We start from the raw sequence: 17,524 nt of genomic DNA on the forward strand, positions 1-17,524 counted from the left end.
TACAGCTGCAAGCCGCTTGGGTTATGTCTCTATCAGTTTTGCACATCGAGAGACTGAAATTCTTGCCCTTTCTTCTTGGCTAAACAGCTCGAGCTCAGTGAGGTTGGATGGAGAGCGTTTGTGAACAGCAGTCTTCAGTTCTTTCCACAGATTTTGACTTGGCCATTCCAACACCTGGATACGTTTATTTGTGAACCATTCCATTGTAGATTTGGCTTTATGTTTTGGATCATTGTCTTGTTGGAAGATAAATCTCCATCCCAGTCTCAGGTCTCTTGCAGACTCCAACAGGTTTTCATCCAGAATGGTTCTGTATTTGGCCCCATCCATCTTCCCATCAATTTTGACCATCTTCCCTGTCCCTGCTGACGAAAAGCAGGCCCAAACCATGATGCTGTCACCATGTTTGACAGTGGGGATGGTGTGTTCAGGGTGATGAGCTGTGTTGCTTTTACGCCAAACATATCATTTTGCATTGTGGCCAAACAGTTCGACTTTGGTTTCATCTGACCAGAGCACCTTCTTCCACGTGTTTGGTGTGTCTCCCAGGTGACTTGTGGCAAACTTTAAACAAGACTTTTTATTGATATCTTTGAGAAATGGCTTTCTTCTTGCCACTCTTCGATAAAGGTCAGATTTGTGCAGTGTACAACTGATTGTTGTCCTATGGACAGAATCTCCCACCTCAGCTGTAGATCTCTGCAGTTCATCCAGAGTGATCATGGGCCTCTTGGCTGCATCTCTGATCAGTCTACTCCTTGTTCAAGATGAAAGTTTAGAGGGACGGCCGGGTCTTGGTAGATTTACAGTGGTCTGATACTCCTTCCATTTCAATATGATTACTTGCACAGTGCTCCTTGGGATGTTTAAAGCTTGGGAAATATTTTTGTATCCAAATCCGGCTTTAAACTTCTCCACAACAGTATCTCGGACCTGCCTGGTGTGTTCCTTGGGCTTCATGATGCTCTCTGCTCTTTGAACAGAACCCTGAGACTATCACAGAGCAGGTCTATTTATACAGAGACTTGATTACACACAGGTGGATTCTATTTATCATCATCACTCATTTGGGACAACATTGGATCATTCAGAGATCCTCACTGAACTTCTGGAGTGAGTTTGCTGCACTGAAAGTAAAGGGGTGGAATAATATTGCACGCCCCACTTTTCAGTTTTTTATTTGTTAAAAAAGTTTGACACATCCAATAAATTTCATTCCACTTCATGATTGTGTCCCACTTGTTGTTGATTCTTCAAAAAAAATTAAATTTTATATCTTTATGTTTGAAGCCTGAAATGTGGCAAAAGGTTGAAAAGTTCAAGGGGGCCGAATATTTTCGCAAGGCACGGTATATATATATATATATATATATATATATATATATATATATATATATATACTACTTGTTATTATTTTTTTAAATTTATTGTTACATTTATACAGAGCCTTTCTAGATACCAAAAGACACTTTACAATCAACACTGCTCATAAGGCCATTCTATTCAACGCTCAATCCACACACACTGGAGCAAACTTGCACAGTGTACTCTCAACCAGGAGGACTGCATAGGGCACTAGGGTTTCACCCAGGATAGAGCGCCATTCCATATCTGGGCACATACACATTCACTCACAAATACATCTATTCACATACACACTCATACCTGGGCAGTTATTTCAGAAGCCAATTCACATAACATCCATGTTAGGAAACCCTCCCTAGACATAGGGAGTATATGGAAACTCCACCCATATAGGACTTGAACCCAAGATCCCAGCGCTGGGAAGCAAACCTGCTAACCACCAAGCCACCGTAAATCATTACGTACTTAATCGTTGACCTTTGCTTTACTAGTGACATAATTGCTGTGTATGCTGACATTATGATGTGACATAGGACACATTTCTTTTTAAAATAAAGCCAATTTCTTTTTTTCCTTGTTTAGAACTGTGATACATGTTGGAATAAATGCTTGAGAATACAGTTGAATGGATGGATTTCAAACCCATCTGTAAGGGACAAATTAGACCCAGCTTTGCTCAAGCTAAGTGTAAAGCACTCATCTTCTGAAAGATCCCTGAGGCCATTCCATATTCCACTCAGTTTGCTAATGTTTGAGCAGCTTGCAGTGGCTGGTTTAACACTGATTTTCCTTTATCTTTCTAAAGCAGCTTTATATTTGACTTTCAAGTCATTTTTATTAGAGGAATCTTTCTTTAACACTAACAAACAGAGTGACTAGATATAGGCACAGGCCTTGGACATGTACTAAATGAATAACACTCTTTAAACTTACTGAAATAGATGTGTGTGAAAAGACAAAAAAAAATGCAAATTGAGCCTTGATGTGCCTGGAAAGAACATATACGTGTAGTTTCTCCAATCATTTTACACACTCCTAACCAAAGTAAAATGAAACCACTGAAAATGTTCTGGTGAGAAAGACCAGTTTGATTAACACTGCTGTATTATACACAGATCAACCATAACATTATGACCACCTCCTTGTTTCTACAATCACTGTCAATTCTCTTAGTTCAATTGTCAACACAGGAGCAGTTTGTAGTTCAAGGTACAATGTCAGACTGGAGTCCATCTGTTTCTCTGCACACACTATTTTATCCCCATTTCACCCTGTTCTTCACCGGCCAAGTATGATTTGAGTGGTGGATCATTTTCAGCGCAGAAGTGACACTGAGATGCTGCTTGTGTGTATATATGTGTTCAGCTTATATGAGAGGAGCAGACACAGTGAGCTTTTATGAGCTTTTAAAGCCTTCAGTGTCACTGCTGAACCAAGAAAAGTCCACCTACCAAAAATATCCAGCCAACAGCATCCTGTGTCCACTGATGAAGGATTATAGAATGAGAAACCCAAACTGTGCAGCAATAGATGAGCTGCTCTCTGACTTTATATCTACAAGGTAAACGAACAAGATAGGTGTGTCTAACAGGGGGGACAGTGAGTGGACACATTTTTAAAAGCTCCAGCGGCACTGCTGTGTCTGATCCACTCATACCAGCACAAAACACAACCAACAGGATCAGACACAGCAAGGTTTTATGAGTGTCACCGCAGCACAGAGAATGCAGCACCTGCTCTGTGGGGGTCCTGACCATTGAAGGGCAGGATGAAAGTGGGAAATAAAGTATACAGAGCAACATATCAAATATAATCTGTAAATATAAAACTACAATGCTCCTGTATGGTCAGTAGAACTCAGAGAATGTTCTGCAAAGTTTAATGTGGTGAGCATTAACTATGCACCAAGCTACATCTTATCAATGTATTGTCTTTTGCTCTGCTTCCTGTTACTAGGACTGTCACAAAATAAGACCATGCTACAAAGCATAATTTTTAATAGTATTAGTTTACTCCACCCATGCTCAGATAAAAGATAGGTGTGCTCCATATAGATATTTAATGAGTACTATCATTAACTCCTCCATAGAAGTTTAGCAACACTCTTGTACAAGTCTAAATTCAAGTGTATAATCCTCCTGGGGAGTAGAGGCCAGCCCAGCCAGCGAGCTAGCAATCGTTGTTATGGGTGGCCAGTGGGCTGCCTGCCCTCTGCAAGCTATTTGTGGCTTTTGTGAACCTATAAATGGAAGCCTGGGGCTCTCCGTACTTATCTGCGCAGCTACAGGCTGCAGCTCATTTGAACAGTGGAGAACAGAAGGTAGAGGTATGTGAAGTAGAGCCCCCCATGTCCAAACAAACTTTCATCGCAAACAGCAGGGACATGGCCTTGGAGCAGCCACGCTGGCCCTTGGGAAAGGTGAGTGGTCATTGAGAGCTTGACAGAGGCAAAGAGAGGTTTTTCACTTACAGATTTGGGCTGGACCTTTGCTGTTTTTGACATTCAGGTTAGACAAGAAAAGTCACCGGTAGCTTGTTTGCTTACAGCTTGCTCTTAGGGGAATGATTGGTAGAGCTTTAGAGTTTGAGACAAATGAAACATGTACTGCCATTCACTTTGTTTTTTTAAATTTGCTAAATATATTGACAATCAATAATTCTATAAGCTATGAGCCCTCACTTTGTCAGGCCAAACTTTAGGTATTTTATTTCTACAGATCTGTTTAATTAAGCAACTAAATAGCATCAATATGCTGAAGTTTGTTCTCTGATTTTCACTTGAACAAAATAAGTCCTTGCTGGGGTGCCCAAACTTTCCATACAGCTGCACATTGTCTAAAGTGAAAAAAGGGCTCAGTTTCAGGCTAACATTTATCTAAGTTTGATATTACATTTTCTGTACAGCAGGGAAATAAGTTTCTGGAAGGGTAATCCTTAATATTTAATTGGCAAGGTATCCATAATGAATCAAGAATGGAGGTCACATTTTAGAAACAGGTTCTGTATAAATACAAAGCATTAATCTTTTTCTCTTTATCTTATTGAATATATTGACCCGAGGTATGGAGCTATCTTATTAATAAGCCTTTACACGTGAACAAAGTCGGACACTTGATAATTTACCATTGTTCCCCAGGCTAAATCTAATTGAGGTCAGTATTGCCTCTGAATATTCTGATCGTCTAAAGGTCAGTTGCCTCATTTTAGTTGCCCAAGGTGTGCAATACAGGTATTCAGTTTAGGTTTGCCAAAGATCTTTTGTTCTAGTGAACAGTAATTGCATGTTATTCGTCAGCACTAATTTGCTGCCTTAATCCTCATATTCATAACGTATGCTTATAATTATGAAATGAGATTGGTGAGTCCATCCACAATGGTCAGTTAAGGAAACATTCAATAAATCAGCGCACATTCTATTTTAGTAATAAGTTTTGTAGTTTCTACTTTGATCAGGACTGATTTTGTTTACATATAGATCATTTTAAGAAGTGACATGTCTGGAATTCAAAGCTGCAGCTGATATGCTGGCTTCTTGCCACAAAATGAGGTTTCAGAACCATGTGACAAAAACATGTGTAGCTGAAATCTAAGAAGGAATAGCTGTCATTCAAGAGATCCAGGGTAACATGAAAGGGATAAACAATGTTATCATTGTATAATTTGATTGAAAACTAAACTGTATGGATGACTGCTTCTATTTTAAGGCATTTGTGCATATAGATTTTGTATACTCTGTTGGAAAACAGCAGTAGTGTTTTTTACGAAAAAACAGATGAACCTAAGGCTACCATGACCTATGCCACATTTTGGCTAGAGCGGTATAAGCACCCAACACTGGACTGTGAAACAGTATTACTGTGAATTCTCTGAAATGATGGAGCACAAACCAGAATTTGAAACACAGCTTAAGCCTAGAAACATCTGGTCATAACATGTACCAGGAAATTAACTTCCAGAAGTTAGTACAAGCATACCAGATGTGAATTATTTTCTCCAGAAGATGTATACTTAGGCTTTCAGTGAGTTCATTGCACACAGTGTTGATGCATATAGTACTGAAAGTTAATGAATGAAATGAAAGAGAGTGATTGCTGAATATGGAGTAAAGGGTTTGATACAAACTGTTATGGATATGATATGACATGTTGCTTGTCTGTAAGCCATAGAGTGTCAGGGGTTTTTGTTTTTGGAAATATGTCCCATGTTTTGCTTTTGATGTCATTTTTCACTTTCAAAACATTTTCCATTATTTATTAGGATACACCCACAACAAAGATGTCATTTCCATCAAATAGTTCTTTTTGTATACCTCTTTTATGAGCTCAAGCTTGCAGTCATAAGGTAAATCTTCTTGGGGAAGTTGAACGCGACATCACCCATGTTACAAAATATTTTTCTGCACGTTTTGTGCAATTACATACTTCCACCAGAGAGGACCAATTCCCCATACTTGCCATAGCTACTTCTTTAACTCAACATCTATGACTTGGCAAAGCTAATTATCCTGCAGAATACATTTACAGACATATTGCATGAAGTGGTGTCCTATAATTAATCAGGGTTTATATTTATCCCAGTTGCATGCCATGTGTCATGTCCATATAAAGAACAGTTTTTCTCCATGGTGAAATAAACAATGGCATGACACTGACAAGACCAGTGATAACCAAACATTTGTTGCTGACATGTTTTTTTCTTGTGTATCACTGGATCTGTTGAATTGAAATACTAAAAATGCTACATACTCATACTCGTACCATCATTTCTTGTAAAATTAGGAATATAAATGGGTGGTCTGTCCAGTAATTGATTCAAGGAAAACTTTACATTAAAACATTGGAATATTTCTGTGAGAAATTGCATCCAGGCTTAAGAGCATCAGTAAAATGGGTATGGATGTTAGATTATTAGGTTCAGATCATAAACACATTCTTAAACTACTGGATACATACTGAAAACATTTAGAGAATGCATTTCCTCCGCTCCCTAGTGCAATTTACCAGGATTTCACCTGACATTTAGCATGGCCATTTGAAGCCTGCATGGCAAGATTAAGCATCCAAGAAATGTTTTATTATAGAGGCTTTCCAAACATAATTTGAACAACTATAGCATCTGATTTCACTTTTTAAAAAGGAGCCACAAATCATTTAACATATAGATATTGTAAATTCTTTCATAAATCCTGATAATTAGCCCATATTTTAGTCTCAGTTTGTATAGCCATTTATTTAGCCTAGCCACAGCTATAACAGTTGCCTATGCAGATCTTCTGTAAATGATTTACTGCTTTTCCTACTAACGACTCAAGTCATAAGCCATTGTTTAAACATGATGTTAATGTATTCGATCGGGGAAAACATTAAACCAGGTTTAGAAACTAGGCAAGAGATAGGATTAACATATTACCACTTGGTGAACAAGCCTAATTATCAGTCATAAGATAGTAGCGAATGATCATGAATGTCTGGCATGAAGTCAGAGTAAAATACTGCCAAGAGTTTAATACGTCTTATATAGCAAGCCTTCACATACCATATTCAAGGCTAGGGGACATGGACTTGATTATACTCCTACTGGAATATATTATACCATATCAAAATATAGATCAACAATTCATTTCTAGCTATGAAATTAACTAAAATTTATTTTCATAGATACCACGATGGCAGCCTTGGACACAGTTGCTTGCCAGAATAAATAAATAAATACATTTGCAACCACAATTCTATACAAATTTCAGTCAGCTTGTGCTTAATGAACATAGCAACCAAGAATGCTATACATGATGCCATTTAGATATTTAGTAATTCTTATTTAGAAAACAAAGTAATATGAACGGCCTTTTGCCAATAATAACTTATCTGACTGTATTACTGTGCAGCCATTTTGGTTCACGTTGTTCTGAAAAAATTTTCTCGAATGAACCCTTAAGGGGACATATGTGTCACAAACAACTTATAAAATCTGGAAAGTTCCCTACACAGCTTTATCCTTCATGGTAAATCATGATGTCCCTAAGTAACATTTGCTGAACATACTGGATGAAGTCACATGGCAGTTTGTGAATGTGTGTACATTTGACCTTATTTACAGGTGTGATGGTGTGTTAGGAGAGAACATTAGAGGTCATAGACCTTGTGCCATTGGGTTTTTAACCCCAATATAATTACAGAATATGACAAGAAATGCGAAAAAAAAGTGTTCCATGTTGCTTCCTTGGGCTGTTTATATTTCCCATAATTTGGCTTTATGGTGAACAGAGTCTGGGTCTTATGGGTTAATTGCATCTATAGGTAGTTTGTTCCACTTGGCTGAAGTAAGAGCCTCTACTCTTCTAGAAAGGCTTGGAGGTTTAATGGGTTTCATCCACATAAACAGTTATGCGGTTAGGTATGGATGTTGGATGTTTAGTTTTGGATCAGAAACATCAATATAACTCATTCCAAAGGTTATGATTGGTGTTCCAACACTCTAGACAACCCGTTCTTTGGATCCATAGCCCTAGAGTACTTTAACGTTAAACTCATGTGCAGTGCATCCAGAGCATCACATAATTTGTCTATATAATGTTCTATGGAAAGTACATGGGCATATGTGTCCACAGTGAGTGCACTGTTTATGTATTTGCTTATGTATGCTGTGTTGTTGTCTAATGTGTGTGGGCAAAAAAAGATTGAACCTTTACCTCATGCAGCTGGTAGATCTGTTTGGAATAATCACAAACCAAACATATGGGAACAGTGTGGTGCATTGTAATTTCCAGTTAATGGGGTGGTGACATTTTCAGTAGGCCATGCTTTGATTGTAATCAACCAGAGAATATATATGAATAAACTTGCTATATTAATATGCTTTCTGCATCTGGCTGATCTTGGTAACCCTGTATTTCTCCAATATTTCATCATGTTGCTTTGATTTGGCATGAAGTGCAGGACAGGTGGACTGCTTTGTTTTCTTTGCAGCATTTTCCCCAGTGTGTGTGTGTGTGTTTGTGTGTGTGTGTGTGTGTGTGTGTGTGTTTGATAACTATAGCAATAAAGGCCAAAAGGGGAAAGATCCAGCTGTACTTCAGCTGCAGGCATCTGCTGGGCACTAAAGAGAAGCGTTAATGTGTCTGTGAGACGTATTTGGGATCCGTTTTGGCTGGTGGGAAGTTGAAGTGGCAGGTGTGAAATAGCTCTGTGCTTCTTCCATTTTCCCAGCTCACTGTGGTTTAATTAGCTGCCTTCATTGGAGAGTCTGGACATTTTTATTTTCAGATATTACCATTACATTTGAAGATTTCATTCCAAAACACACATTTTTTAAAATTATCATTAATAAAGATAATTGTCATGTCATGGGTTTGGGTTTTTGCAAATATTGAATACTTATATATTGTTTAAATGTGTAATTTCAGCTCTTTTAAGACTCATTTCTAGAAATTCATGCACTTTTTGATTTTTCCATAAAAAGGAACAGACAGTAGACTGTTAAATCTGGAGTAGCAACACACGCAACACAGGCTGAAAGTTAGCAAGCTCAATGACAAGTATGGCAAGAGAGGTATAAAGTTCACCACTAATGGGCAGCTCTGGAGCAGTGGACCTGGGTTCTCTGGAGTCATAAAACTCCATTCAATATATTTGGGATGAACTGGAGTGGTGTTTATGATCCAAAAGTAATCATCCAACTTTGAAACATCTTGTTTACAGCACTTCTGGAAGAGTAGAGGCTGTCACACATATTTGTCCATGTAGTATATCTCTCTAAAGTCAGCTATTTCATGAGAATCTGGGATAAAACTAACACTTACTGTAACTGACTTCACAATGGGAGGTGAGGAAGTCCTGTTTTTCATATGCTTTTTGCCTACTGATACATTCCTGACTCGGCCATTCAGCTACAGGGACTAATCTCAGTGTGTTTTCAGTATTGGTTTGTCTGCCCTGATTCGTGACATATCTGATAGAAATGGGGATTAAACTCATACTCATTTGCACTCATACATATCGCTACATAACTGATATCAGCAAATTATACTTGATAATAAAGCGAGAAAATTTAATATGAACAAATTTAGTAAGGAATCAGTACTAACATGATGTCATGTTTGCTTGTTAGCTTTGTTTTCTTCCCATTTAGAACATTTCATTATAGTTTTGATGCCTCTAGTGATACTGATAAGTGATACTGTTATTAAATGAAATGGTTACAATATCTCTTTTTCATTACTTAGACATATGCTATATTGTTTGTGGATTTTGCTTATGAAATATCCTCTGAATGGCCTTAAATATTGGTAATATAAACAGTTCTGCAAATAACCAGTAAAACTGCTACAAACAAAACAACAACAAAATAAAACTAACAAACAATAAACAATTAGGTTAACTCACAACAAGACAGATACATGAGTGGGTTTTAAAACTTTTAGGCCTGACACATGAAATAATGATAATATAAACACTTTTTAAATGCATCATATTTTACAATATATTTTTTATACAGTTTATATTTTACAGGAATTTTACAATATAATTTTTTCTTTAATTGGTCTTTCATTTAGTTCACTGCATCAGTTAAAACTGTTCTTTACAATTCTTTACACTTTTTCCTTAATTTAGATTAATTTCAATTAAACAATGAATACCTAGTGATTGTCTCTGTTCCTCAGAACTTATCAAGAAAGCATAACATTGAGCCAACGAGAAACACTGCTCCAGAGGTCCTAGCTGACATTTTTTCATATATTTCATATACTGGTGGTAATAAAAACACCAAAACCACAAAGGGTCTTTTTTGTTGATGTGCACAACTGTGTTTCCATATTTAGAGGAACTACAGTTGTGTCTGTTACTATCTGAGCCTTGGCTTGAGGTATGAGGTCATTAATAGACCTCCCACACTCATCTGTATCACCATCTTCTTCCTCTGAATCTGTCTCACGTAATCTAAGTTCAACAACTGAGCCAACAATGTTTGCACACAAAGGCTTTTGAAAACTAAAAATACATTTTTGTTTCATAAAAATACTTTGTATAATTGTCTAAATGTGTTTGGCTGCTTTAAAGAAGAGATTGACTTTTCTGAATATTTATCATAATTAATGAGATGGAACAAAAATGCTTAGTTTTATTACAAGCAGCATCATACAAATCATACCTGGAATTGCTTCAGTTTAACAAAAATAGCCTTGAGATGTTCTCCTGTGTTTTCATGATGATAGCAACAATTTTGTAATGGTTTGGTAAATGCATGGAAAGGCTTACATTTCATTCACAATTCAGTAGGGAACACAGAACACTTGCCCTAAAAAGGATACAATTTTGGTTCAGTATTTCTAAAGTATAACTTTAGAGCCACCTCTAAAGATCATGTATCATATTTGATATGTCTGGCTTTAAAAGGTTAAAAGAGCATTTTAGGAAGGCTAAGACTTTCAGAAGTGGGGAAGGGGTTTATTACTCTGTGAATGACTATGTGGGCTACAATTCAAGAATTGTGTGTCCCAACATAACAAAGAACCAGGGCACTTTACCTATAGTACATAATATAATTAAAAGATTAGGAGAATCCAGATAAATCTCTATATTTATGGGACTAGGTTCAGATCCAAAACTGACTGGCTGTGATCTTTGTGACCCCAGGTGGCACTAAATTAAAAATAGAAATAATTCTGCAGTGGAAATCTCTGCCTGGGTTCAGAAACTCTTCCGAAAACCATTATCTGTGAACACAGTTCATTGCTGCCTCCACAAATGCACAAGTTAAAACTCACAAATGCAGAGAAGAACATCTTCACTGGGCCTAAGCTTATTTAAGATGGACTTAGGTGAAGTGGGAAAATGTGCTGTGGTCCAAGACATCAAAATGTTTAATTCTTTTTGAAAATTGTGGATGCTGTGTCCTCTGGGCTAAAATACACATTTCAAAAGCCAGCACCCATGATGGTATGGGGGTGCATTAGTGCATATAGCAATGCTGAAGTAAGTCCTTGCTTATTTTGGTAGGACAAAGCTAATCCACATTCTGCATTGACTATGACAACATGGCTCCTTAATAAATGGCCAAGTACTAAAAAATTTCCAGACCTTTCAGTCATCCACTGAAAAACAGTTGGTGATAGATTTGATGATAAGTTACAGATCACAAACCAAGATCAAACTGACTCCACCACTCCAGAGAATGCAGTTTCACATTTGATTTTATGACCACATTGTTCAGTTAAGTGTCTCAGCATGGCACGATTTAATGTGCCAGTCTTTGCCCACTCTTCCTTGCAAAAGTGCTCCAAATCTATCAGATTGTGAGAGCTTTCCTGTTCACAACCCTCTTCAGGTCACCCCACAGATTTTCAGTTGATTTCACGTCTGGGCTCTCTGGGCCATTCGTAAACCTACATCAGTGACGTTTACTTACTTGCATCTCACATGTTAAATTTCTTATGTTGTGTGTATGTTGATATATTACCTGTAACTTCTAAGCATCTTTGGGTTTTTAAAAAGCCCATTATAAATGTAATAATTATTATTATTAAATAAGTATAAATGTGAATGTGGGTTAATTCTGAACACAGTCACATACTATGGTACACTATGTAACATAGTATAATTCAGTCTTACAGCACTACACTGAAATCAGTGGGCAGGGTGAGGAAGCAGGGTTGTCTTCCTACCTTCCTCCAAGCATTACATAGTACATCTTCTGCAGTGCTGATCCCGGAACAGTCAGCACAGAAGCTCTGTTTTCCCTATTACAGAACAATGGAGCATCACAATGTTTTTGAAGTTGTAATTTTAAACTAAAAATACTACAGTGTTCCTGTACAAAGAAGGTGTGCACACTTATAATATAAAATATTATGACAGTAGTCCTACAACAGCAGCACTATTGCAGACAAGTACTGGTGCTTGTTATTATTGGTTTTGTTTATGTTATGTTCATTCGACACTTACCATACCAGCAGTGAAAATACCATACCCTTAGATTAAAAGGTCAAGGGTCAGGCAACACTCAGGCTGAAGGCACAGGATCTGAGTGTAGGGGAAAGGCCACACTGAAAACTGACACACACACATACCAGACATTGAAAAATAAGCCCATTGGTCTGTTGTGCTGTTCAGAATGTAAACCAGGGGAACAGCATGACCTCTCCATAATTACAGTTATTAACTCTCATAGACACAGAGTGAGAGAGCACTTTGCCAATAAGCAGACAATGTCTTCTGCCACATTTTCCTCCCTTGTGTTTGTTTGTGGTGGTCTCGGTCTCTGTGGTTACAATTTAAAGGATGAGGATATGGGTGGAGTGCGTGATTTAAATGGAAACCTTTTGAGTTTCTCCATTCAGAAAACAGCAATGCGAGGATATAGTTATAAGCATTTACCCACGAAAATAAACTGTAGTTCAAATGTTCAAAATCACTTGTCATATGTTTTGACTGGGTGTTAGCTAATACATTTATCCTATTAGTTTATGTTGGGGTTTGGTCCAATTATTTATTTTCAGTTCCACTTTAAATGCTGATTTCTGCATTATTTGAAGTGGAAGCGAATATTTCAGATTTACAAAAGAAATGTGACTCTTATGAGCTGCTTGAGAACAATACAATGAAAAGGTATTGAGAAAACTCCCTGCTATAAATACAGTTCACATGTATCATAACTACACTTTCTTACACTTTCTTTGATATCAGATAAGGACACGTTGTAAAGAAGTCCTTTGTATGTGTATGTAAGTAATAATGCCCCTTTTGTTTCAGTTATTAAAAGTTCAAGAATTATTATCTGTGTGAGTTATGTACTAGTTACTTGGGGTTTGGCATCAAAAGCCTAATATAACCTATAACCCATAAAAATGTTAGTTTTGAATTTATAAATCACACATAAACAAAATGGGAGTTCAAATTTGCCTTATCACTGTCTGCTTGGTTTTCTTCTGGGTATTCTGGTTTCCTCCCAACAGTCAAAAAATACGTTCAGGTATGTGAAATGGCTATGCAAGTGTGAGAATGTGTGTGAATGTTTGACTGCGTGAAGTCTTGCAATGGACTGGTGCCCCATCCAGGGTGTGCTCCTTCTTTGTGCCCTGAACAGGATGAAGCAGTTACAGAAAATGAATGAATGAATGTAAGTCATTTTCCTAATAATTATTTGAAACCTATGAAGTTACCTAATCATACATTATATTAGAGTTGGATTATAAAATTAATGTTTGCCTTGACAGTGTTGATTTTCTTAGTATAAATGAGTACACATCCTCTAATAAGATAAAATCTAAATATGTACTTTTTTCAGCAAAGTTTAACGCACAGCTTCTAATTATTGAATATAAAATATACAATTTGTTACACATGGTCACAGCCTCTGTAAAGCTCCTAAAAGCTGCCCTAGAAGAGTACAGATACTGCAGGAAAGGTGGGAAAAGTGCATTAGCTGAGTGAGTTTGACTATGGAAGTGCTTTTCATAGATATTGACTCCATGTTCCACAGTGATATCAGATACAGTCAACTTGCCAGATGCTGGGTTTTTTATGTCTGCCAAATTTTTTGAGCATTCACATTCTGATTTCCTTCCAAACAAATGAGTGACAATATGTTGTGTGTTTTCCTTGTTATGATCCAGTTTAAGTTAGCTGCCATTGCCCAGGGCCCTGGGCTTTTTTTGGCTGGTGTTGATTTATTATCCTGATTAAAGCAAATTCCTGATATAACCAGTACCTAGCAACTGCATGCTTCATTACGAATCAGTCCAGTTTATTTAGATGTGCCCAATAGATATGAAATTAAAATGAGCTCGGGTTTCTGTCTCTAAAGGATGGACACGCACTGCCTTTGAAGATGCTATTTTAAAAAAGCTTCACTCTGTCTCAGCAGCAGTGTGAGAAGAGCAGCACTGCGTAATATTAAAAATCACAGTGCTCAGTGCTCTTAATACTTTGAAGCTTTTGAGAAACTCAGGATTGTTCTGTTATGTTAGAGTGACCGTATTTTGGTTTTCTCAAAAAAGGGACACGTAAGGCAGGATGGTGGTATGGAGCAGACAGATGTCTACACCCTGTGTGGCTGGGGGTGTTGGATGTGTGGTGTATATCTGGTGATAGAAGTAATTGGTGGCACCATGGCAATGTGTGTGTGGGGTTGGGAGACAACAACACTCTGTTGTTGAAATGTAATACATAAACAGATACTGTTTAATGAGACAACTAGTAAGTAAGCTTTGCAGATGTAAGTTCCTCATAAGAAAGTCCGTAACACTTGTGTGTACAGTGTGTTTTTGTTTTTTCCTAGGGACAGAAAAGGTGACTTTCAGTTTTTTAAAATACAGAGCAGAAAGTGAAAGGGCACCGGTCACAGAAATGCCTCAACACAAAGAGACTATGATAAATTACCTTAACTTTCAAGAACGTTCGAGACCCTAGTAAAACACAGTAGTGTTTGGTCAAGCTCAGCTGCTCACCACAGTACAGGGTGTTTAAGCTGTAGGGACATACAGCGCTGAAGCAGGACAAGTGTGTTGAAATTCTGCTCTCAGCTCTCTGACCTCTTGAACACTCCAACACATTTGCTTCTCACATTTTAACAATAATCAAACGTCATTAAAATTTATACTTCAAGGAAAATAGTAGGGCTTATGGCAAGAATTAACACGGCAGAAAACTGCAGACATCAAAATCTGAATGCTGGACATTTTTGCCAATTTAGAAATCCATACTGGATGGATAATTGGTCCCTCCTCTGGACAAGACAGATCAAAACCAGGCAAATGGCAGTTTATAACCAGACCGGTGAAACTGAAGAATTTCGTACAGTGGTCTAAATTGACATGTTCTGATTATGTTAAGAACTGTGCTAATAAAGAACAGACTGAACCATGTGAAGAGTGAACAGATCTAGTTAAAGCCCAGTCTCCGTGCTCAGTTTGTGATGTGAGGTGAGCCACTCTAGCACATTCAGAAAATTCCATGAGGGATGTGCAGGAATGCAAACTTTTGAAGCATGTTATAGGGATGTGATAGTCCGATTTCATGGTCATAGCTAGTTAGAGGAGAGGCAGGTGAGGATACCCTACTCGGACATGGTGACCCAAGGGCCTTAGCAAATCTAGGGCAACCCATTTTATTTATTTATTTTCTATGGAGAGTATGTAAGAAGTTGGAGCAAGTGAATATCTGTTTTCTTAAAAGGGTGTGCCTTAAAGGTGACATTTAATTTAAAATTAAAGTGACAATTTTAGTAGAATTTATTTATTTTAAATTAAATTCTGAGTATGTTTTCTTACCATCTGATATCACCCCATTTGCATGCTTGAAGCCTTTCTAATGGGTTTACGAATCCCCAGTGTTTGGTAATATGTAAAAAAATGAAAAACAAAGGGTCTCAGTCGAGTATGCTAGGCTTTCTTTCTCTCTCAGCAGAGAAAAGGCATCTGGAGGTTTTTATACCACAAAGAGAAAGTTTGAAAAACATCAACTGAGATGAGGATGTTGCTCTATTCCTGCTCCATATGTAGATAATATTGACTTAATTTAGCTGTAGATGGAACTGACACTAAAATCAGGAGAGCTGCATGAAGGTGAACACAGATGGAAAGTGCTACAAAACTAAACAACCTGAGTTATAATCGACTTTCTGTGGTAATTCAAACAGTGAATAAAAACATACAGACAAGTTCAAATTCAGCCAGGTACAAACAACAGTTATTTTCTTTCCTCAAACATACTGTTCTATCTTAAAAGACGCTGAGCTTCTGGAGATAAATAAACCAGAGAACAGCATCTCCTCACAATTGTATATGTTGCCTTTAATATAGCTTAACTCACTCTTTATATAAAGTGGGTCAAGTGGATTCACATGAAATACTTACCCGATCCTTGGCTGTGCTCAGTTAACTTAATCTCAGTCAGTTTTGTGTTATTTGCTCTGACTATTTCAGCATGTCAGGATAGGAGCATCCTTTTTGAGTGTAATTACCACATCTCAGTTACAAAGAGACACCAACCAACAGGCCTTGCATTTGATAAGGAACACTGGCTAATTATATGAAAAATTGCCGCTTAACTCCACTGTCTGAATTCACTGGAGGAAATATGATTTGTCTGAAAACATTTATTGGTTGCACTTTGCTAATGTGTTAGAGTGAAACTTTTTAGGCCTCTAAATGACAGCAGAATGTTCTTACTGATGTTGATTAATGAATGCGTTTTGTCGGCAATGTCTGTGTGGGTTTCTGTACTGTTTTATATGGTATAGAGATAAGGGCACTAGGTATTTTAGGCATTTTTTTCTGAAGCAATACATCTTTATATGGATGTTAGTCATATAGTCAATAGAAGAATAAATGGCTCTAGAGGTGATTTTTCACAAAGACAAAGCCCAAAGGTCCTCAAAAATAAATAAATATATAAACAAACAAGAAAATGTATTAAAGTTTACATGAGAGGCCTTTCATTTAGCTCTGTTGTCCCTGATAGGGAGTAAAATGATAAAAAATAAATAATAAAAAATAAAATGAGGTGAAAATATAACATGTAAAATATTTGCTGTGAGAAATGATCTGGAGTGAAATGATACGCAGTGGGTCCTAAAGACCTCCTCTTGACCATGTATAATGCAGCCATGCAAATACTCATGCCTCAGTGTGCACAGAGTGTGAACAAAAGTCACATAGTGGGAAACTCTGGAGAATTTTTCTGGCGACAGGGCAGACAATGACAAATGCATGAACCCTCGTTCTATTCTGATACCAACTTCAGTTCCAAAAAAACAGTATGTGCCCTGGGCAGTGATGAAACATCTATACCATGAAAAACCCCAGTATTTAAATTTTGCACTGCTAAAAGCCTAAGAAAGTTTGACTCATCAGACCACAAAACACATTTACATTGTCCATTACATCAGTCCATTGCAGATACACTTTTGTGAAGTCAGTGGCATTTCTGCAAAGCTGACATATGGCTTCCCCTGTGCACAGCAAGTGACAAATGATGTTTACTGACAAGAGTTGGTCAGAGTATTCTTGAGCCCACATGGTGACCTATCTATCACAGAAAGATTCTTGTTTTGGTACTTTTTTATGTCACATACATTCAGCCATGATTTTTAGCCTTGCCCTTCACAGACACAGCATTTCCTTCATCTTATAATGATACTATGCCTTATAGAGGCTGAAATA

General features: G+C 37.4%; 1 protein-coding gene across 1 annotated transcript in view; it reads left to right on the forward strand.

Moving 5' to 3' along the window:
* Positions 1-3,610: 3,610 nt before the first annotated feature.
* mlip (muscular LMNA-interacting protein) overlaps positions 3,611-17,524 on the forward strand; it is a 37,331-nt gene continuing 23,417 nt past the window's right edge. The window contains exon 1 of the mRNA XM_066678267.1: positions 3,611-3,784. Within this exon, the coding sequence (XP_066534364.1) occupies positions 3,611-3,784 (174 nt within the window). The remainder of the gene's footprint in view (positions 3,785-17,524) is intronic.

Source organism: Hoplias malabaricus, chromosome 8 (assembly GCF_029633855.1).
Source record: "Hoplias malabaricus isolate fHopMal1 chromosome 8, fHopMal1.hap1, whole genome shotgun sequence".
Classification (NCBI taxonomy): domain Eukaryota; kingdom Metazoa; phylum Chordata; class Actinopteri; order Characiformes; family Erythrinidae; genus Hoplias; species Hoplias malabaricus.